Source organism: Triticum urartu, chromosome 4 (assembly GCF_003073215.2).
Source record: "Triticum urartu cultivar G1812 chromosome 4, Tu2.1, whole genome shotgun sequence".
In the NCBI taxonomy this organism is placed as follows: domain Eukaryota; kingdom Viridiplantae; phylum Streptophyta; class Magnoliopsida; order Poales; family Poaceae; genus Triticum; species Triticum urartu.
In genome coordinates, this window is record NC_053025.1 from 528055405 (window position 1) to 528078652 (window position 23248).

General features: G+C 48.7%; 1 protein-coding gene across 1 annotated transcript; it reads right to left on the bottom strand.

Moving 5' to 3' along the window:
* Positions 1-15650: 15650 nt before the first annotated feature.
* LOC125554843 (peptidyl-prolyl cis-trans isomerase CYP59-like) lies at positions 15651-17109 on the bottom strand. The gene has a single exon (XM_048718242.1). The coding sequence runs from the start codon at positions 17091-17093 to the stop codon at positions 15651-15653; it is 1443 nt and encodes a 480-aa protein (XP_048574199.1). The 5' UTR covers positions 17094-17109.
* Positions 17110-23248: the final 6139 nt, after the last annotated feature.

Sequence of the window (23248 nt, forward strand, 5' to 3'; positions counted from 1 at the left end):
CATGTATTATGTTTCCGGTTAATACAATTCTAGCATGAATAACAAACATTTATCATGATATAAGGAAATAAATAATAACTTTATTATTGCCTCTAGGGCATATTTCCTTCATACATATCCATAAATTGAGAAGCCACTTAGAATTTAGGTAGAGAAATAAATCAACAGGGTACGGATCAAGAACGAATACTCGGTAAGAAATCCCAATCTCAAACCAAATATCCGTGGAAGAAGAACTAGAGCTACAAGAATTCCCACCTATGAAACTCCCGAACCTTTCTGGTTATGCAATCAGGTGTTGGGGATACAGGGGAAGCATAATATCTCACCCAAATCTAGCAAATCCAACATCCAGCTGTATCCATCCTTCAACACATAACCGAGAAAACTTCGGAAACCATCTACCTCAACCTTCGAAAAGCATCCGTTATACAAGTTATGGCGATACTCCCGAACTCCCGCCCCAGTACTGGGTGGCGTCGAGGTTATCTCACCAACGAACTGCATAAAAGAGATTTTCGATGTCGGCGTACTAAACTCAGGTATTCCAGAACTGCAACGATAAAATTGTGATGACAACACCTCGTAGCTCAACTCCCCGGGACACTGCCACAACCCCTAAAGACAGGAGGCACCAAGAACAATGTTCTCGTCACAAAACCATCGGAATGATTCCAAGATACCCGCGTGATCCTAAATTTTTTTAGTGAAATTTGAGAAGAGAAGAGTCAAAACTCTACGTCAGGATGCCTTACCAGAGCGATGAGGAGATTGGGAAGTAAAAAGAATTCCTAAACTCTCCGATATATAATTCCTAAATGACTCAAAACATTTTTCTAGACACAAACTCGGCTGCTAAAAACAATCAAACAGTGGGGCTCCTAAGGTCGGGGAAGGCTCTGATACCAACTTGTAACGCCCTCGATGCGGCTATAGCTCCCACGTGTCGAGGCACGACTTAGAGACATAACCGCATTGAAAGCAATGTCGCAAGTTAGGCAATCTTCACAACATCCCATATAATATAGATGATAAAAGGGGAGATACACAGTTGGCTTACACTCGCCACGTCAAACAAACTATATAAATAGCATTACAACATTCAAACACTCATGGCCCGACTACGGCGCCAAAATAAAAGATAACCCAACATGCGACACGGTCCTGATCACCCCAACTAGGCACCACTACTGATCATCAGGGAAAGGCACGTAGTATCGTTGTGAGTCCTCATCGAACTCCCACTTGAGCTCAAGCGCGTCATCTGGAACGGAATCATCAGCCCCTGCATCTGGTTTGGAAGTAATCTGTGAGCCACAGGGACTCAGCAATCTCGCACCCTCGCGATCAAGACTATTTAAGCTTAATAGGTAAGGCAAGGAAAATATGTGGAGCGGCAGCAAGCGTCTAGCATATATGGTGGCTATCCTGTTCGCAAAAGAGAGCGAGAAGTGGAGGCAAAGCGCGAGCGAGAAACTAGAGGACAACCTGCGCGAGCATTACTCCAACACCGTGTTCACTTCCCGGACTCCGCCGAGAAGAGACCATCACGGTAACTCACACTGTTGATTCATTTTAATTAAATTAAGGTTCAAGTTATCTACAACCGGACATTAACAAATTCCCATCTGCCCATAACCGCGGGCACGGCTTTCGAAAGTTCAAATCCCTGCAAGGGAGTCCCAACTTAGCCCATGACAAGCTCTCACGGTCAACGAAGGAATAGACCTTCTCCCGAGACATTCCGATCAGACTCGGTATCCCAGTTCTTCAAGACACTTCGACAAGTTAAAACAAATCCAGCAACACCGCCCGAATGTGCCGACAAATCCCGATAGGAGCTGCACATATCTCGTTCTCAGGACACACTCAGATGAGCTAGACGTCGGGTAGGCCAGCCCAGAGTTGCCCCTGGTAGCCCCGGACATCGCTCGGTTGGACCAACACTCAGAGGAGCACTGGCCCGGGGGGTCTTAAATAAGATGACCCTCGGGCTCCGGAAACCCAAGGGAAAAAGAGGCCAGGTGGCAAATGGTAAAACCAAGGTTGGGCATTGCTGGAAAAGCTTTAATCAAGGCGAACTATCAAGGGGTTCCCATTATCACCCAACCGCGTAAGGAACGCAAAATTCGGGAACATAACACCGATATGACGGAAACTAGGGCGGCAAGAGTGGAACAAAACACTAGGCGAGAGGCCGAGCCTTCCACCCTTTACCAAGTATATAGATGCATTAAGATAACAAGGCAATATAATGATATCCCAACAAGTAAATAATGTTCCAACAAGGAACGGTCTCCAATCTTCACCTGCAACTAGCAACGCTATAAGAGGGGCTGAGCAAAGCGGTAACATAGCCAATCAACGGTTTGCTAGGACATGGTGGGTTAGAGGTTTGACATGGAAATTTGGGAGGCATGATAAGCAAGTGGTAGGTATCGTAGCATAGGCATAGCAAAAGAGCGAGCATCTAGCAAAGCAAAGATAGTAGTGATTTCGAGGGTATGATCATCTTGCCTGCAAAGTTGTCAGAGTTGACTGGATCCTCGAAAGCAAACTCAACGGGCTCCTCGTTAGCGAACTCGTCTCCCGGCTCTACCCAAACAAGACAAACAAGCAACAAGGACGCAATCAACCACGTGCAAACTCGAACAACATGATGCAAAGATGGTATGCTATGCGGGATGCAAAATGTGATGCATATGCAAGATTTGACAAGGAATGCATGAACATGGCCTCAACTTGGAAATACAAGTGTGCCACTGGAAACATGAGATGAAATCGCTTGAAAACGATATAAAGAACGCCGGAATCGGAGTTACGGTTTGAAAATGGCAAGCGATTCAAATATGGTCACGTTCTGCGATTTACAGCAAGTGGCCATCTAAATACAACAAGATGAACATGCTACAACACTCAAACATGGCATCAAAATACATGGCAGGGATCCACTCATGAAGCTTAACAAAAGACTATCACTGAGCTACGGCCAATTCATCCATTAAGAGGTTCAAACAAGCATGGCAAAAATGCATTTGGTAAACAGATTCCAGACTTAGTGAAATTAACACTTGTCTGGAATTTCAGATCAGATAGCACTCTTTGGAGCATGAAAACAATATGCTACAGGACCTGAACATGGCATAGTAAAGCATGGCATGGAGCTACTCAAAGAGCTTAGCAAAAGTCCCTTAGTTACCTTGAGCCAAAAGGGATCAGAAAATACATTTGCAAGCATGTGAACATGGCAAAAACATAATCAGTTTTCAGACTTGGTGAAAACTGGAGCATGCTGAAAACATATATCAAGTAGGCATGTTTACGAGCTCGATGCACTCACTACAGAGCATGTCATGACAAACTAAGCATACACCCATTAAGAATACATAAAATACAAGCTAGACATGGCAAGAACAATAACATAGCATGCATGGATCAACTACAACATCCTCAGCAAAATTGCTAACAAGTAGACAATCTGCCCAGATTCACGAAATGACAAAAGTAGAGCTCAATTGACTCAAGCTAGGTTGCTCCATAATTGCAAATAAAGACATGGATGGATAGAGCACTACAATATTAACAAAACATCCTTACTGATCATCCTCAAAAGAGGCACGGATCACTAGGAAACAACATGAACATATGACAATAAGAGATAAACAGGTCAAGGACTTAGTGGAAATGCTAAGTCCCTGAAATCAGCATTAACAAATGCCTCACTTTGCAAGCTTGTGCTAGTCACCACACACATCACAAAAATACATGGGTTGCACCTTTGGATAGATGGCAAAATATATAACAAAACTCATGAAGAGCTCAGGGACATATCTTGCACACAATAATCATGGAAAAAATGACAAATATCTAATTGGAGCAGCAGATCTGACAATTATCTCAAATAGCACTCTTCTAACAGAATTTCGGGCATCAAGATGAACTCAAATGAAAATGATGCAATGAGATGAAATGATGTGCTCTCTGAGACGAACATTTTGATATGCTATACGCCCAAAACGGAGCTACGGATGCGGAGTTACAATGCGATGAACATAGACAAAAGTTAGGGTTTCGGGGCAAAAGTCAACCCCGAGATTTCGGATCTCAGATCTGCACGCTTCCCGAGGTTCGTCCTCGAGCTCGCCGGAGATGAAGTCAGCCGCCGGAGTTCGTTGGGGAGCCGGCGTGGGGCTCGCCAGAGTCGGTGGCCGGCCGGATCTCGCCGGATCCGGGGCCGGGGCGGTGCTAGGACGAGGCGGCGGGGTCGGTGGTCGCCGGCCAGGGGGCGGCAGGGCGCCGGGCGGCGAGGTCGGCGCACCGGCCGGCGCAGCGGCGTGGCAAGGTGGTGGCCAACGCGGGCGAGGAGGCGCGGGCGGCGGGGAAGTGGCCCGCCGGAGGCGGCGACTCGGGCCGGGGGGGCTCTCCCCGGGCCCAGGCGGGCCCGCGCGGCGGCGAAGTGGGCACCGAGCGGCGGCGAGTGGCAGCGCGCCATGTGGCGGCGGCGGGGCGGACCGGACACGTCCGGTCGGCCGGGTTTTCGTCCGGCGACGCGGGTGGAGATGGATCTAGGGTTTGGACGGGGAAGAAGAAGGAGATTTCGGAGGGGGTCTTTATATAGGCATAGGAGGAGCTAGGTGAGTCCAAATGAGGTGCGGTTTTCGGCCACGCGATCGTGATCGAATGCTCTATATGATGGAGAGGGTTTTGGTGGGTTTTGGGCCAAAGTGGAGGGGTGTTGGGCTGCAACACACACGAGGCCTTTTCGGTCCCTCTGTTAACCGTTGGAGTATCAAACGAAGTCCAAATGGTACGAAACTTGACAGGCGGTCTACCGGTAGTAAACCAAGGCCGCTTGGCAAGTCTCGGTCCAAACAGGAAATGTTTAATCCCCACACACGAAAGAAAGGTAGAAATTACCACCGGAGGAGAACGGAGCGCCGGAATGCAAAACGGACAACGGGGAAAATGCTCGAATGCATGAGATGAACACGTATGCAAATGCAATGCACATGATGACATGATAAGAGATGCATGACAACGACAACAACACACGGAGACAAAAACCCGAACCCGAGAAAATAAAATAACTTAACGCCGGAAACGGCAAGAGTTGGAGTACATATTGGGTAAATCATATCCGGGTTGTTACAGAATGTCATGGTCTTTTAAGCACAACAAATGTCCTAGAATAGACTCACCGGCCCTGTCCACCAAGCATGGGAAAAACGCAATTGCTAATTAAGAGCATCTCCAATAACCCCTTTCCCAAATAAATTCCTCGTACTGGCGGGAGTTGAGCAAAAACAAAAAAAAGTTGATAAGTGTCACACACCAGGTACGAGCACATGGCAGCTCCGAACGTTTTTGGTGGCAAACTTAGTTAAGCGAGGATGTCAACTTTAGTTGGAAAGCATGAAAGCCTTTATGCTTCAGTTTATGTTTGACAGAAACTTGACGTGTGTAACTGGAATTTATCATCGTTGTGTGACTAGAATTGCCATCGAAAAACATCAGGGCTGGAGTACCACGCACCTGACGTGTGACACTTATCATTTGAGAAAAAAAATGCTCCAACGGTTTCCCTTCCACCAATAAATTTTTGGTGATAAAAAAGCCTATTTTCCTTAAATGGAGGGGAGTTGGGATTCACCCATTACAATCCCAAATAGGCGCCACATCACGTTAGTTGGACCACCGCCGGCGACAGCCGCCACCACCATCCTTCGTGTCATCACCTCCACCGTCAACGGCTGCCTGTTGGAAATATGCCCAAGAGGCAATAATAAAATGGTTATTATTATATTTCTTTGTTCGTGATAATTGTCTATTGTTCATGCTATAATTGTGTTATCTGGAAATCATAATACATGTGTGAATACATAGACCACAACACGTCCCTAGTGAGCCTCTAGTTGACTAGCTCGTTGATCAAAAGATAGTCATGGTTTCCTGACTATGGACATTGGATGTCATTGATAATGGGATCACATCATTAGGAGAATGATGTGATGGACAAGACCCAATCCTAAGCATAGCTCAAAGATCGTGTAGTTCGTTTGCTATAGCTTTTCCGAATGTCAAGTATCATTTCCTTAGACCATGAGATTGTGCAACTCCCGGATACCGTAGGAGTGCTTTGGGTGTGCCAAACGTCACAACATAACTGGGTGACTATAAAGGTATACTACAGGTATCTCCGAAAGTGTATGTTGGTTGGCACGAATCGAGACTGGGATTTGTCACTCCGTATGACGGAGAGGTATCTCTGGGCCCACTCGGTAATGCATCATCATAATGAGCTCAATGTGACCAAGTGGTTGATCATGGGATCATGCATTATGGTACGAGTAAAGTGACTTGCCGGTAATGAGATTGAACGAGGTATTGGGATACCGACGATCGAGTCTCGGGCAAGTAACGTACCGATTGGCAAAGGGAATTGTATGCAGATTGATTGAATCCTCGACATCATGGTTCATCCGATGAGATCATTGAGGAGCATGTGGGAGCCAACATGGGTATCCGGATCCCGCTGTTGGTTATTGACCGGAGAGTCGTCTCGGTCATGTCTGCGTGTCTCCCGAACCCGCAGGGTCTACACACTTAAGGTTCGGTGACGCTAGGGTTGTGCAGATATTAGTATACGGTAACCCGAAAGTTGTTCGGAGTCCCGGATGAGATCCCGGACGTCACGAGGAGTTCTGGAATGGTCCGAAGGTGAAGATTTATATATAGGAAGTCAAGTTTCGGACATCGGGAAAGTTTTGGGGGTAATCGGTATTGTACCGGGACCACTGAAAGGGTCCCGAGGGTCCACCGGGTGGGGCCACCTATCCCGGAGGGCCCCATGGGCTGAAGTGGGAGGGGAACCAGCCCCTAGTGGGCTGGTGCGCCCCCCTTGGGCCTCCCCCTGCGCCTAGGGTTGGAAACCCTAGGGGTGGGGGCGCCCCACTTGGCTTGGGGGGCAAGCCACCCCCTTGGCCGCCGCCCCCCCTTGGAGATTGGATCTCCTAGGGCCGGCGCCCCCCTAGGGACCCTATATATAGTGGGGGGAGGGAGGGCAGCCGCACCCTAGCCCCTGGAGTCTCCCTCTCCCTCCCGTGACACTCCTCCCTCTCCCTGTGCTTGGCGAAGCCCTGCCGAGATCACCGTTGCTTCCACCACCACGCCGTCGTGCTGCTGGATCTTCATCAACCTCTCCTTCCCCTTGCTGGATCAAGTTGGAGGAGACGTCTTCCCAACCGTACGTGTGTTGAACGCGGAGGTGCCGTCCATTCGGCGCTAGGTCATCGGTGATTTGGATCACGACGAGTACGACTCCATCAACCCCGTTCTCTTGGACGCTTCCGCGCGCGATCTACAAGGGTATGTAGATGCACTCCTCTCTCCCTCGTTGCTAGATGACTCCATAGATTGATCTTGGTGATGCGTAGAAAATTTTAAAATTCTGCTATGTCCCCCAACAGTGGCATCATGAGCTAGGTCTATGCGTAGTTTCTATGCACGAGTAGAACACAAAGCAGTTGTGGGCGTGGATATTGTCAATTTGCTTGCCGTTACTATTCTTATCTTGATTCGGCGGCATCGTGGGATGAAGCGGCCCGGACCGACCTTACACGTACGCTTACGTGAGACTGGTTCCACTGATTGACATGCACTAGTTGCATAAGGTGGCTGGCGGGTGTCTGTCTCTCCCACTTTAGTCGGATCGGATTCGATGAAAAGGGTCCTTATGAAGGGTAAATAGAAATTGGCATATCACGTTGTGGTTTTGGCATAGGTAAGAAACGTTCTTGCTAGAAACCTATAGCAGCCACGTAAAAACTTGCAACAACAATTAGAGGACGTCTAACTTGTTTTGCAGCATGTGCCGTGTGATGTGATATGGCCAAAAGGATGTGATGAATGATATATGTGATGTATGAGATCGATCATGTTCTTGTAATAGGAATCACGACTTGCATGTCGATGAGTATGACAACCGTCAGGAGCCATAGGAGTTGTCTTTATTTATTTATGACCTGCGTGTCAATATAAACGTCATGTAATTACTTTACTTTATTGCTAAAGCGTTAGCCATAGTAGTAGAAGTAATAGATGACGAGACAACTTCAAGAAGACACGATGATGGAGATCATGATGATGGAGATCATGGTGTCATGCCGGTGACAATGATGATCATGAAGCCCCGAAGATGGAGATCAAAAGGAGCAAATGATATTGGCCATATCATGTCACTATTTGATTGCATGTGATGTTTATCACGTTTTACATCTTATTTGCTTAGAACGACGGTAGCTTAAATAAGATGATCCCTCGTATTAATTTCAAGAAATTGTTCCCCCTAACTGTGCACCGTTGCGAAGGTTCGTTGTTTCGAAGCACCACGTGATGATCGGGTGTGATAGATTCTAACATTCGAATACAACTGGTGTAAGCCAGATTTACACACGCAATACACTTAGGTTGACTTGACGAGCCTAGCATGTACAGACATGGCCTCGGAACACGGAAGACCGAAAGGTCGAGCATGAGTCGTATAGAAGATACGATCAACATGAAGATGTTCACCGATGTTGACTAGTCCGTCTCACGTGATGATCGGACATGGCCTAGTTAACTCGGATCATGTTTCACTTAGATGACTAGAGGGATGTCTATCTGAGTGGGAGTTCATTGAATAATTTGATTAGATGAACTTAATTATCATGAACTTAGTCTAAAATCTTTACACTATGTCTTGTAGATCAAATGGCCCACGCTAATGTTGCCCTTAACTTCAACGCGTTCCTAGAGAAAACCAAGCTGAAAGATGATGGCAGCAACAATACAGACTGGGTCCGGAACCTGAGGATCATCCTCATAGCTGCCAAGAAAGATTATGTCCTAGAAGCACCTCTAGGTGACGCACCCATCCCAGAGAACCAAGACGTTATGAATGCTTGGCAGTCACGTGCTGATGATTACTCCCTCGTTCAGTGCGGCATGCTTTACAGCTTAGAACCGGGGCTCCAAAAGCGTTTTGAGAGACACGGAGCATATGAGATGTTCGAAGAGCTGAAAATGGTTTTCCAAGCTCATGCCCGGGTCGAGAGATATGAAGTCTCCGACAAGTTCTTCAGTTGTAAGATGGAGAAAAATAGTTCTGTCAGTGAGCACATACTCAAAATGTCTGGGTTGCATAACCGCTTGACTCAGCTGGGAGTTAATCTCCCGGATGACGCGGTCATTCACAGAATCCTTCAGTCGCTTCCACCGAGCTACAAGAGCTTTGTGATGAACTTCAATATGCAGGGGATGGAAAAGACCATTCCTGGGGTATATTCAATGCTGAAATCAGCAGAGGTGGAAATCAAAAAGGAACATCAAGTGTTGATGGTGAATAAAACCACTAAGTTCAAGAAAGGCAAGGGTAAGAAGAACTTCAAGAAGGACGGCAAGGGAATTGCCGCGCCCGGTAAGCAAGCTGCCGGGAAGAAGTCAAAGAATGGACCCAAGCCTGAGACTGAGTATTTTTATTGCAAGGGAAGTGGTCACTGGAAGCGAAACTGCCCCAAATACTTAGCAGACAAGAAGGCCGGCAACACTAAAGGTATATGTGATATACATGTAATTGATGTGTACCTTACCAGTACTCGTAGTAGCTCCTAGGTATTTGATACCGGTGCGGTTGCTCACATTTGTAACTCAAAGCAGGAGTTGCGGAATAAGCAGAGACTGGCGAAGGACGAGGTGACGATGCGCGTCGAGAATGGTTCCAAGGTTAATGTGATCGCCGTCGGCACGCTACCTCTACATTTACCTACGGGATTAGTTTTAAACCTCAATTGTTATTTAGTGCCAGCTTTGAGCATGAACATTGTATCAGGATCTTGTTTAATTCGAGATGGCTACTCATTTAAATCCGAGAATAATGGTTGTTCTATTTATATGAGAGATATGTTTTATGGTCATGCTCCGCTGGTGAATGGTTTATTCTTAATGAATCTCAAGCGTAATGTTACACATATTCATAGTGTGAATACCAAAAGATGTAAGGTTGATAATGATAGTCCCACATACTTGTGGCACTGCCGCCTTGGTCACATAGGTGTCAAACGCATGAAGAAGCTCCATGCCGATGGAATTTTGGAGTCTCTTGATTACGAATCATTTGACACGTGCGAACCATGCCTCATGGGTAAAATGACCAAGACTCCGTTCTCAGGAACAATGGAGCGAGCAACCAACTTATTGAAAATCATACATACTGATGTGTGTGGTCCAATGAGTGTTGAGGCTCGCGGTGGCTATTGTTATGTTCTCACCCTCACTGATGACTTGAGTAGATATGAGTATGTCTACTTAATGAAACACAAGTCTGAGACCTTTGAAAAGTTCATTGAATTTCAGAGTGAGGTTGAGAATCAACATGACAAGAAAATCAAGTTCTTGCGATCAGATCGTGGGGGAGAATACTTGAGTCACGAATTTGGCACACACTTAAGGAAATGTGGAATAGTTTCACAACTCACGCTGCCTGGAACACCTCAGCATAATGGTGTGTCCGAACGTTGTAATCGCACTCTATTGGATATGGTGCGATCTATGATGTCTCTTACCTATTTACCGCTGTCATTTTGGGGCTATGCTTTAGAGACTGCCGCATTCACTTTAAATAGGGCTCCGTCGAAATCCATTGAGACGACACCGTATGAATTATGGTTTGGGAAGAAACCTAAGCTGTCGTTTCTAAAAGTTTGGGGATGCGATGCTTATGTCAAGAAACTTCAACCTGAAAAGCTCGAACCCAAGTCAGAAAAATGCGTCTTCATAGGATACCCTAAAGAAACTATTGGGTATACCTTCTACCTCAGATCCGAAGGCAAGATCTTTGTTGCCAAGAATGGATCCTTTCTAGAGAAAGAGTTTCTCTCGAAAGAAATAAGTGGGAGGAAAGTAGAACTCGATGAAGTATTACCTCTTGAACCGGTAAGTGGCGCAGCTCAAGAAATTGTTCCTGAGGTGCCTGCACCGACTAGAGAGGAAGTTAATGATGATGATCATGAAACTTCAGATCAAGTTGCTACTGAACTTCGTAGGTCCACAAGGACACGTTCCGCACCAGAGTGGTACGGTAACCCAGTCCTGGAAATCATGTTATTAGACAACGGTGAACCTTCGAACTATGAAGAAGCGATGGCGGGCCCAGATTCCGACAAATGGATGGAAGCCATGAAATCCGAGATAGGATCCATGTATGAAAACGAAGTATGGACTTTGACTGACTTGCCTGATGATCGGCGAGCCATAGAAAATAAATGGATCTTTAAGAAGAAGACAGACGCGGATGGTAATGTAACCATCTATAAAGCTCGGCTTGTCGCTAAGGGTTATCGACAAGTTCAAGGGGTTGACTACGATGAGACTTTCTCACCCGTAGCGAAGCTGAAGTCTGTCCGAATCATGTTAGCAATTGCCGCATTCTATGATTATGAGATATGGCAAATGGACGTCAAAACGGCATTCCTTAATGGTTTCCTTAAGGAAGAATTGTATATGATGCAGCCAGAAGGTTTTGTCGATCCTAAGAATGCTGACAAGGTGTGCAAGCTCCAACGCTCGATTTATGAGCCGGTGCAAGCATCTCGGAGTTGGAACATTCGTTTTGATGAGATGATCAAAGCGTTTGGGTTTACGCAGACATATGGAGAAGCCTGCATTTACAAGAAAGTGAGTGGGAGCTCTGTAGCATTTCTCATATTGTATGTGGATGACATACTGTTGATGGGAAATGATATAGAATTCTTGGAAAACATAAAGGCCTACTTGAACAAGTGTTTTTCAATGAAGGATCTTGGAGAAGCTGCTTATATATTAGGCATCAAGATCTATAGAGATAGATCAAGACGCCTCATTGGTCTTTCACAGAGTACGTACCTTGACAAGATATTGAATAAGTTCAAAATGGATCAGTCAAAGAAGGGGTTCTTGCCTGTATTGCAAGGTACGAGATTGAGCACGGCTCAATGCCCGACCACGGCAGAAGATAGAGAAAAGATGAGTGTCGTCCCCTATGCCTCGGCCATAGGGTCTATCATGTATGCCATGCTGTGTACCAGACCCGATGTAAACCTTGCCGTAAGTTTGGTAGGAAGGTACCAAAGTAATCCCGACATGGAACACTGGACATCGGTCAAGAATATCCTGAAGTACCTAAAGAGGACTAAGGATATGTTTCTCGTTTATGGAGGTGACGAAGAGCTCGTCATAAAGGGTTACATCGATGCTAGCTTCGACACAGATCTGGATGACTCTAAGTCACAAACCGGATACGCGTATATTTTGAATGGTGGGTCAGTAAGCTGGTGCAGTTGCAAGCAAAGCGTTGTGGCGGGATCTACATGTGAAGCGGAGTACATGGCAGCCTTAGAGGCAGCACAAGAGGCAATCTGGGTGAAGGAGTTCATTACCGACCTAGGAGTCATACCCAATGCGTCGGGCCCGATGACTCTCTTCTGTGACAACACTGGAGCTGTTGCCCTTGCCAAGGAGCCCAGGTTTCACAGGAAGACCAGGCATATCAAGCGTTGCTTCAACTCCATTCGTGAAAGTGTTCAAAATGGAGACATAGATATTTGTAAAGTACATACGGACCTGAATGTGGCAGATCCATTGACTAAACCTCTCCCTAGAGCAAAACATGATCAACACCAGAACTGCATGGGTGTTCGATTCATCACAATGTAACTAGACTATTGACTCTAGTGCAAGTGGGAGACTGTTGGAAATATGCCCTAGAGGCAATAATAAAATGGTTATTATTATATTTCTTTGTTCGTGATAATTGTCTATTGTTCATGCTATAATTGTGTTATCCGGAAATCGTAATACATGTGTGAATACATAGACCACAACACGTCCCTAGTGAGCCTCTAGTTGACTAGCTCGTTGATCAAAAGATAGTCATGGTTTCCTGACTATGGACATTGGATGTCATTGATAACGGGATCACATCATTAGGAGAATGATGTGATGGACAAGACCCAATCCTAAGCATAGCTCAAAGATCATGTAGTTCGTTTGCTATAGCTTTTCCAAATGTCAAGTATCATTTCCTTAGACCATGAGATTGTGCAACTCCCGGATACTGTAGGAGTGCTTTGGGTGTGCCAAACGTCACAACGTAACTGGGTGACTATAAAGGTACACTACAGGTATCTCCGAAAGTGTCTGTTGGGTTGGCACGAATCGAGACTGGGATTTGTCACTCCGTATGACGGAGAGGTATCTCTGGGCCCACTCGGTAATGCATCATCATAATGAGCTCAATGTGACCAAGTGGTTGATCACGGGATCATGCATTACGGTACGAGTAAAGTGACTTGCCGGTAACGATATTGAATGAGGTATTGGGATACCGACGATCGAGTCTTGGGCAAGTAAAGTACCGATTGACAAAGGGAATTGTATGCGGATTGATTGAATCTTCGAAATCGTGGTTCATCCGATGAGATCATCGAGGAGCATATGGGAGCCAACATGGGTATCCAGATCCCGCTGTTAGTTATTGACCGGAGAGTCGTCTCGGTCATGTCTGCGTGTCTCCCGAACCCGTAGGGTCTACACCTTAAGGTTCGGTGACGCTAGGGTTGTTGAGATATTAGTATACGGTAACCCGAAAGTTGTTCGGAGTCCCGGATAAGATCCCGGATGTCACGAGGAGTTCCGGAATGGTCCAGAGGTGAAGATTTATATATAGGAAGTCAAGTTTCGGCCATCGGGAAAGTTTCGGGGGTAATCGGTATTGTACCAGAACCATCGAAAGGGTCCCGGGGGTCCACCGGGTGGGGCCACCTATCCCAAAGGGCCCCATGGGCTGAAGTGGGAGGGGAACCAACCCCTAGTGGGCTGGTGCGCCCCCCTTGGGCCTCCCCCTGTGCCTAGGGTTGGAAACCCTAGGGGTGGGGGGCGCCCCACTTGGCTTGGGGGGCAAGCCACCCCCTTGGCCGCCCCCCTTGGAGATTGGATCTCCTAGGGCCGGCGCCCTCCCCTAGGGACCCTATATATAGTGGGGGGAGGGAGGGAAGCCGCACCCTAGCCCCTGGCCTCTCCCTCTCCCTCCCGTGACACTCCTCCCTCTCCCTGTGCTTGGCGAAGCCCTGCCGAGATCACCGTTGCTTCCACCACCACGCCGTCGTGCTGCTGGATCTTCATCAACCTCTCCTTCCCCTTGCTGGATCAAGTTGAAGGAGACGTCTTCCCAACCGTACGTGTGTTGAACGCGGAGGTGCCGTCCGTTCGGCGCTAGGTCATCGGTGATTTGCATCACGACGAGTACGATTCCATCAACCACGTTCTCTTGAACGCTTCCGCGCGCGATCTACAAGGGTATGTAGATGCACTCCTCTCTCCCTCGTTGCTAGATGACTCCATAGATTGATCTTGGTGATGCGTAGAAAATTTTAAAATTCTGCTACGTCCCCCAACACTGCCACCACCAATCTCCACCACCCACCCCGTCACCATCAATCACCGGCGACTGTCGTCGCCACCACCTCCCGCGGCACCACCATCGCCCATCGCGAACGACCTCCACGCCATCGCTGTTGTTTGTCGTGCCACCACCAAGTGGGACCTATAGGTCAGGTTAGGTATTGGGGAAGATTTATCCCCAGTAACCGGAGAAGTGTTATTGGGGAGTTCCAATAGGTAGTTGTTGGGTTTTTTTTGTTGAGCTGTTGGAGATGCTCTAAGTTTTCAGGAAATTCGCCGGGTTTCGCAAGGAGGCGACTGGGCGAGCCAAAGATGAAATGATACGTGGGAGGGGTAGAGTGACGACATCTCGACAGTTCAAATGACGACCTCCAGAGTTTTTGTTGGGTGTGCGAAAGGGGGAATGGGGTAGAGAGATGGCCGGGGTGGTGTGAACCAATTCGCAAGGAGCAACCGCCCAAGTCAAAAATGGTTGGGTGGCAATGACGAGGCGGCGACGCTGGCCGTGGGGGTGCCAGCATCGACAATTAGGCCGGTTATGGAGGGTAGGTGGATTGATGGAGGTGGCATTGCCATATTCAAAAGAACTTTCAATTTGACCAAGGGTTACATGTGAAAAAAAATATACCTTTGAATTCATATTTGAATGAACTTTTCAATGGTATAATTTTTATGTCACAAAAAAATATATTATCAATCAAATTTAAGATCAAAGTTAGATTTGCAAATCTTTATTCATTGGAATGGAGGGAGCAGGTAATAAAACCCATCTCTTATTTCAATTTTTTATAAGCCAGGTTGGAACAATGAGAGAACAAAGGTAGCCACTGAACAATCACAGGCTGATACGAGTCTTTGTGAAAACAAAATATTCAACCATGGCCAGATCTCCAAACATATAAGCTACTCCTATTTGTGTCAATTTTGGATCACAAGCGACACCACAAACTCAATGTACAACAGAAATCAGATGACCAAAAACTGACAGGGATACAGCCCCGTGCATCTGCTTCTCACGGTGTCCAGAGTCTTCGCTTCTATGCCTCTCAGTAGCTGCTGCTTCTCCTTGGCAATCGCCCTATATATCTACAGTCATCATCTTCCCTTATACCTTAATCAACTCCTGATCTTCTTTGTTAACACACAAAAAAAGCTCATGGTCTTCTTCGTTCATATTAAAAATCATCCCTACGTCTGCTCTTGCTCTGCTGTTTGCCGCTATAGTCACGATTGTTGCGCCTACTATAGCTTCGATCACTAGATCTATCGTAACTGATGTGGTCATCGCGCCTCCGCCCCCCTTCCTTGCTAGTATGGAGTTTCTCCCTGTTGTTCCTATCACGATCACGCTTGTGTGGTACCTCTGATCGCCAATCGCCCAATTTCTGGGCCTTTCTTCGATCGCCATTTCGACGATCTTGCTTATTACCAGCACTAGCACCGTCCTCATCAAAGACTAAATCATAACTGCGACGGTTACTGCCACCTCGCTGAGTGTTTTCATCTTTCAGAACATAATCTCGGTCCTTGTTTTTCTTCTCAAAACCCTTATCCAGATCTCGGGCTTGGTAGTCAGGGGCATGACCTTTGAAGCACCCATCTTTACTTGCATTCCGCGTGCCCTGTCTGAACTGTCGCCACAACTTTGAAACGCTCTGACTAAAATCAACTTGAATCCTTCGGTCATCAATCAGACAATTGTTCATATCCCTGTGTGCACGCTCGCAGGCTTCCTTTGCCTCGAACTCAACGAAAGCATAACACAGGCTGTCACCAGTCTTGTAGTCGCGGATTGTTTCGGCCGATGTCACGGTTCCGAAACGAGAAAAGATTGTATACAGATCCTCATCCTGTGTCACTGGGTTGAGTTGACAAACAAACAAGACATTGTCTGGTGGCTTGACCTCGGCATCTGGAATGTCTCCGATACTCGCAAGGATCATGGCATTCGTATGTGCTTCTTTAGAGCGGATCATCTCCTCAAGCTGCGCAGGGTCCACTGTTTCATCGAGAGGGACCCAAGTATCCTCTAAGCGCTCCTCTGCAATCTCGTCGATCGGCTTTCCAATGGGCGAATTTGGAGGAACAAGCTCAGCAAGCTCAGCAGGATCATCGTCAGGGTCATACAACACATAAGTATGTTTAATCCTTATGTCCTTGAATGGCCTCCCATCAGCATCAACATATGATTCATTTATCTTCGTCAGTGTGTCAAGACCTTCACCTTCAGCAACTACCCCAAACACAGTGTGTTTATCATCGAGGTATTCCACGTCGTCCCGCAGCGTGATGTAGAACTGCGAGGCGTTGCGGTTTTTGCCGGCGCTTGCCATCGCGACGGTGCCGATCTTTGAATGCCTCAGTTCCGGGTGGATCTCGTCGTTGAAAAACCGAGCCTGGTCACCGTGGAGGAACTTGTAGACGGAATTGCCGCCGGCGCCGGTCCCGGTCGGGTCCCCGGTCTGTGCCACGAAATCCTTGGCCACCTTGTGGAACAGGCACCCGTTGTAGTACTTCATCTTGCAGAGCTTGAGAAAGTTGTAGGTGGTTCGGGGGCACTGATCGGTGTGCAGATCGACAACGAGATCGCCCACGCTGGTGACGATTAAGACCGACATATCCGCAGTACTCCCCTAGCCAACCGGCTGTAATGGGGCAGCAACCTGTACCGGGACGGAGCCGCGGTGGTGAGTGTGGCCGGCGACCTCGACCTTTTGAGGCGTGGACAGGGTAGATCAGGTGGCCGGTGGGTAACCCAGAATCGCCGTCGGCGTCTCGCCTGATTAGGAATCAACAATGCCGAGATCAAAAGGCTCCGCGAGTCCCCCGAATCCTGCGAGGATTTCGAACCGAATTAGGGATGAATCCGTTTACTTGTATTGTTGGACAACACGAGAGATAGGGGGAGGCGGGAAGAGAGCAAGCACCTTGCGTTGCGCGGGAGGGTGGCGTCGCGGCAGACGCTCAGCGTAGCGTAGTAATCCTTCCGTCGGCGCTTGGGCGCGGCCGCTGCGGGTGCGGACGAGGAGAGCGGAGGATTGGAAGGCGGCGGCGGCGGGCGGAGAGAGGAGGCAGGGTTAGGCGTCAGCCATCAGGTTCGGCCATTGAACAAGGCGGTTACGACGAACCGACCTGAGCTGGTGCTCCGAGTTGGTCTCCAAAGACCGATTTTTGAAAAAAAAAATCACAAAACATGTGTTCATTTTTTTTTCAAAAACACTCAACTGTAAAATAGCAAATCCGCTTTTTAATTGTAATTTCTATTGGTAGCTTACCAAGCTGGCCACTTGGTCATTGGACCCTTTTAACCAGCGAACATCAGTTGGGACGCAAGGAAGCTGAAAAGGATTTGCATGAAGATTTATACTGACCGAGGATGACACGTCTAATTGACAAGTATGATGAATGCGCCTCAGGTTTTTTTTATAGGATTTGCTGTGTTTACCAATTAAGTAGTCATCCTCGCGACAATATAAATTACCATAAAAAACGTTCGATTTGTCATCCCCTCACCGAACGTCAGTTGAATAGCATTACCGATGACATTATATTTAGACCCAAAATTTCCAAAAAAAAAGTCATCCAACTGGGGCTCTAACATTTTGGACTTGAGTACGTTGAAAAAAGACATACAACCTTGGCAAGAATAATGACTCAAACGCAACCCAAATGTCCATGTTGACCGTCAACCTCATACCCAGCCTATAGGTGGGGTGAATATGGGATGCCCGAATGTGTCCACCACATAGGATCAGGTTCACTATGGTCCACCCCGACACCACATATATTCGTCCCTATTCGCATTCCAGACCAAACCCTAGCCATTCCACTCCACTCCGTCTTGAATCTCCTGTTTGGTGATCTCCGGCCTTCACCGACATGACAGTCAATGGATGTGACTTCGAGATCTTCCGATCTGTCGACTCAAACCTCGTCCCATGCAGGGACGAGGAGGAGATGGTCATCTGCATGGCTCTCCGCTGCTCCCGAGAGGAGTGCGTGCGACCGCTGCCAGACTCAATCCTGCGGGAGTCCATTGTGTATGCACAAATGGTTCTTGGATCCACTGGGAACAGTGGCTTCAGGCACATGACCGAGGACACGGCGACCATCAACTGGAACTCCGGGGGGCGGCACAATCACTTTGCTAGTGCCTCGTCTCCATCGCGTCGGGCTCCGAGTCGGAGGTCAACGTTGGCATGTGTTACGGGCCACCCATTGAGGTCACGCGGCATGCCCGCCGTGCGAGGCATATGACGCAGGAAGTCCTAGTAGCCCTCAAGGTGGAGGCAGAGTCGCACGACGCCTTGGATGAGGAAGCCCACCATGCCCGAATCGTCGAGAAGCGGAAAAGGAGGATGGCACGCGTCCTAACAAAGGAGCAAAGCCGATCGGTCTATGCCATGGCCGAACTGCCCCCATGGAGGAGGAGGAGAACGGTGACGTATCAGACAGCTCCGGCGGTGAGCAGATCTGCCCCGATCCATTTTGCGTCTTCGACCACTACTTCCGCAACGAAGACGACAAGTGCAAGGGAAAGTGTGGCCATGGATGAGCTTCTTCTCGTTGCATTCGTAGTGTCGGTGGAAACGACACCTATGGGGTCATTGGGATCCCTTCTATGGTTGGTGAGCGTGAGGTTGTGCAAACAACGGGTCTGGCAGAAAGCACACGGATCGTTTACCCAGGTTCGGGCTGCGAAGATGCGTAATACCCTAGTCCCTGCTTTGGTGGATGTATTTGAGTGTTCTTGTGTTCTTGAGCTAGCTACGGGGTGCAACTTGCCCAAAAGAGCCGAATCCCTCCCCTGGACGCCTCGGGCCTCCTTTTATAGGCGAAAAGGGGTTGCCACGGTGGCACACAGGAGGTGGAAAGGTCTACAGTGGATGAGTCTATTCTATGGCCCCGTCGGACAAACGCATTTAATGGGCTGCCGACGTGCCCCTCTCACTTTATCGGGGGGGGGGGGGGGGGGGGGGGGGGTAAGGAAGCACGTCCCACCTGTCGCCGCCACGCCTGGCTTCGACACGCGTCCGAGCTGACGAGGCATCGAAGCACCACGTTGGCTGGCTGCTGGGCTGGCGCGGTGGTGGAGCCTTTATGAAGGGTCGCATGCCGCCACGCAGGTGCTCGCCGAGTTGGTGTAGAGGCCGCCCGTCGCCAGGCAGGTGCCTGCCCAGCTGGTTGAGCTAGCAGCTGCTTGGGAACGGTGGTGGAATCTTGGCTGGCACGGGCCTGGCAGTGGCCCTGCTGATGCCCTCGGCAAGAGCCTTGCCGGGTCCCGACAAGGGTATTGCCGTGGCGTTGTAGTCGCCCTCGGCAAGGGTCTTGCCGGGGGCCTTGTGGATTCCCTCGGCTAGGATCCCACCAAGGGTCGCCGTCTTCTAGTCCTCATATGATCTCACATGTTTATGATCTTGACGAAGATTTGCATGCCACCACAGAGGCGCCTCCCGAGCCTTGGTTCCAATGTAGTTGGTTGGGTTGGAGCCCATGGGCTCAAGGGTGGCTTGCTCCGCTGGCATCGGGAAAGTTGCCCCGGCAAGGCTCTTGCCGGGGCTGCGGAGGCTGCCTCGGCAAGGATCTTGCCGAGGGAGCCCACCTCGCCCTCTTTCTCTCCTGCGCTTCTGGTCTTGGCGTTGCCTTGGTTGTCTCGTGCTTCGGCTTCTCTCCGGCTTCCCTCCTCTGCCCTGCTAAGTGTGGCTGTGGCGCGCGGCTTTGACTGCCCGTGCACAAGTAAAAGGGTCAAAAGAAGAGCCCCTACTTTTGTACACCGACAGGAGCCCTCGGGCCTGTGCCACACATAAGCGTGCCGCGTTGTTGGGCTAGGCCCAGAACGGTGCGTGGGCAGGTGGGGCGGATTTTACCACAGTAACTTCTCGTCCGATGCGCTTCCCCATGACCTGTGTTGAACACGCGACATGGAGGGTCGTGCATGACGTGGGGGTCATGCATGGGGCGGTTTCCGCACGCATGCGTCACATCGTGGTAAAGAGGCGGCTCGCGCCTTCCCCATAAAAAGAGGGAGGCGCAGAGGCGCGGCTCATTTACTTGGGTGGACTCGGGTCGTGGTCTTTAAGGCGTCAGTGCCCCACGATCACGGGGTGGGGAACGGTCGCCACACCCGTCCCTTCGATTCCGCTTGCTTGCCACGTGTCCCCCATGCAGGTGGCAGGCGGTGGAGGCAGGAAACCGGGCCGTCACTGATTGGGGCAGCGGGTCGGCCCCGATCCCCTGCAGCCCTGATGGCTGGATTGGCCGAGTAGGGCGGCCAAGCCCCGACCCCGCTCCTTTATAAGGAGGGGGAGGGGGATGGCATCCCACATCCTTTCATCATCCGTCTCCATTCACTTCGGCTCCTTTCTTCCATCTGCCATGGCGAGAGGAGGCGCCGGCCCTTTGACGGTGGCGGCGAGGGTTGCTGCTCGTCAGCGCGTCCTTCCTCCCTAAGAGCTCATGGAGGCAGAGCCGGCCATGAGGGGAAGGGGGAGGGGGTGAGGCCGAGGTCGCCGTGGCGCTCGGGGGAGAGGGGGATGGGGTGGCGCATCGGCCTCGCCTCCGCCAGCGATGCCTCCCCTGATGGAGGGCCACGTCGGGGACCAGCCCCGCGAGTTCTTCATCAGGCTGCGCCGGCCACTGACACGTCTCCAACGTATCTATAATTTTTGATTGCTCCATGCTACTTTATCTACTGTTTTGGACTATATTGGGCTTTATTTTCCACTTTTATATTATTTTTGGGACTAACCTATTAACCGGAGGCCCAGCCCAGAATTGCTGTTTTTTTGCCTATTTCAGTATTTCGAGGAAACAGAATATCAAACGGAGTCCAAACGGAATGAAACCTTCGGGAACGTGATCTTCGCACCGAACGTGATCCAGGAGACTTGGACCCTACTCCAAGAAGTTTCCCGGGAGGTCACGAGGGTGGAGGGCGCCCCCTGCCTCGTGGGCCCCTCGGAGCTCCACCGACGTGCTCCTTCCTCCTATATATACCTATGTACCCCCATTAGACCAAAGACGGAGCCAAAAACCTAATTCCACCGCCGCAACTTCCTGTATCCACGAGATCCCATCTTGGGGCCTGTTCCGGAGCTCCGCCGGAGAGGGCATCCATCACGGAGGGCTTCTACATCAACACCATAGCCCTTCCGATGAAGTGTGAGTAGTTTACTTCAGACCTTCGAGTCCATAGCTAGTAGCTAGATGGCTTCTTCTCTCTTTTTGGATCTCAATACAATGTTCTCCCCCTCTCTCGTGGAGATCTATTCGATGTAATCTTCTTTTTGCGGTGTGTTTGTTGAGACCGATGAATTGTGGGTTTATGATCCAACTTATCTATGAATAATATTTGAATCTTCTCTGAATTCTTTTATGTATGATTGAGTTATATTTGCAAGTCTCTTCGAATTATCTGTTTGGTTTGGCCAACTAGATTGGTAGTTTTTGCAATGGGAGAAGTGCTTAGCTTTGGGTTCAATCTTGCGGTGTCCTTACTCAGTGACAGAAAGAGTTGCAAGGCACGTATTGTATTGTTGCCATCGAGGATAACAAGATGGGGTATTTATCATATTGCATGAATTTATTCCTCTACATCATGTCATCTTGCTTATGGCGTTACTCTGTTTTTAACTTAATACTCTAGATGCATGCTGGATAGCGGTCGATGAGTGGAGTAATAGTAGTAGATGCAGGCAGGAGTCGGTCTACTTGTCACGGACGTGATGCCTATATACATGATCATACCTAGATAACCTCATAACTATGCTCAATTCTATCAATTGCTCAACAGTAATTTGTTCACCCACCGTAGAATATCTATGCTCTTGAGAGAAGCCACTAGTGAAACCTATGGCCCCCGGGTCTATTCTCATCATATCAATCTCCATTACTTTATTTTACTTGTTTTGCTTTTACTTTTTACTTTGCATCTTTATACCAAAAATACCAAAAATATTATCTCTATCAGATCTCACTCTCTTAAGTGACCGTGAAGGGATTGACAACCCCTAAGTGTTGGTTGCGAGTTGCTACCGTTTTGTGCAGGTACGAGGGACTTGCGCGTGACCTCCTACTGGATTGATACCTTGGTTCTCAAAAACCGAGGGAAATACTTACGCTACTGTGCTGCATCACCCCCTCCTCTTCGGGGAAAACCAACGCTAGCTCGAGACGTAGCAAGAAGGATTTCTGGCGCCGTTGCCGGGGAGGCCTACGCCAAGTCAAGTCAAGATTTACTCTCCCGTCAACGAGCCATTTCTGGCGCCGTTGCCGGGGAGGCCTACGCCAAGTCAAGTCAAGATTTACTCTCCCGTCAACGAGCCATTTCTGGCGCCGTTGCCGGGGAAGCCTACGCAAAAGTCAACATAACAAGTACCCATCACAATTTCTATCTCTCGCATTACATTATTTGCCATTTGCCTCTCGTTTTCCTCTCCCCCACTTCACCCTTGCCGTTTTATTCGCCCTCTCTTTCCCAATCTCCTCCTCTTTTTCCCTTTGCCTTTTGTTTGCTCGTGTGTTAGTTTGCTTGCTTGTTCGTCACGATGGCCTTACCTAATTTTGGTGATCTTCACCTTAAAAGGCTAGAAGATATCGAAAACGATGTCAGGAAGTTTATGGTCTTACAATTTGAGCATAATAATTTCTTTAGAAATGAGCTTAAGGAACAAAAGAGTTTTATGGGTTATATGAATAAAGAGCTCGATGATATGTCCAAAGAAATTGATGGTGTAAGAGCCCAAATTGCTCATCTTGAAAAAATGACCGCTGA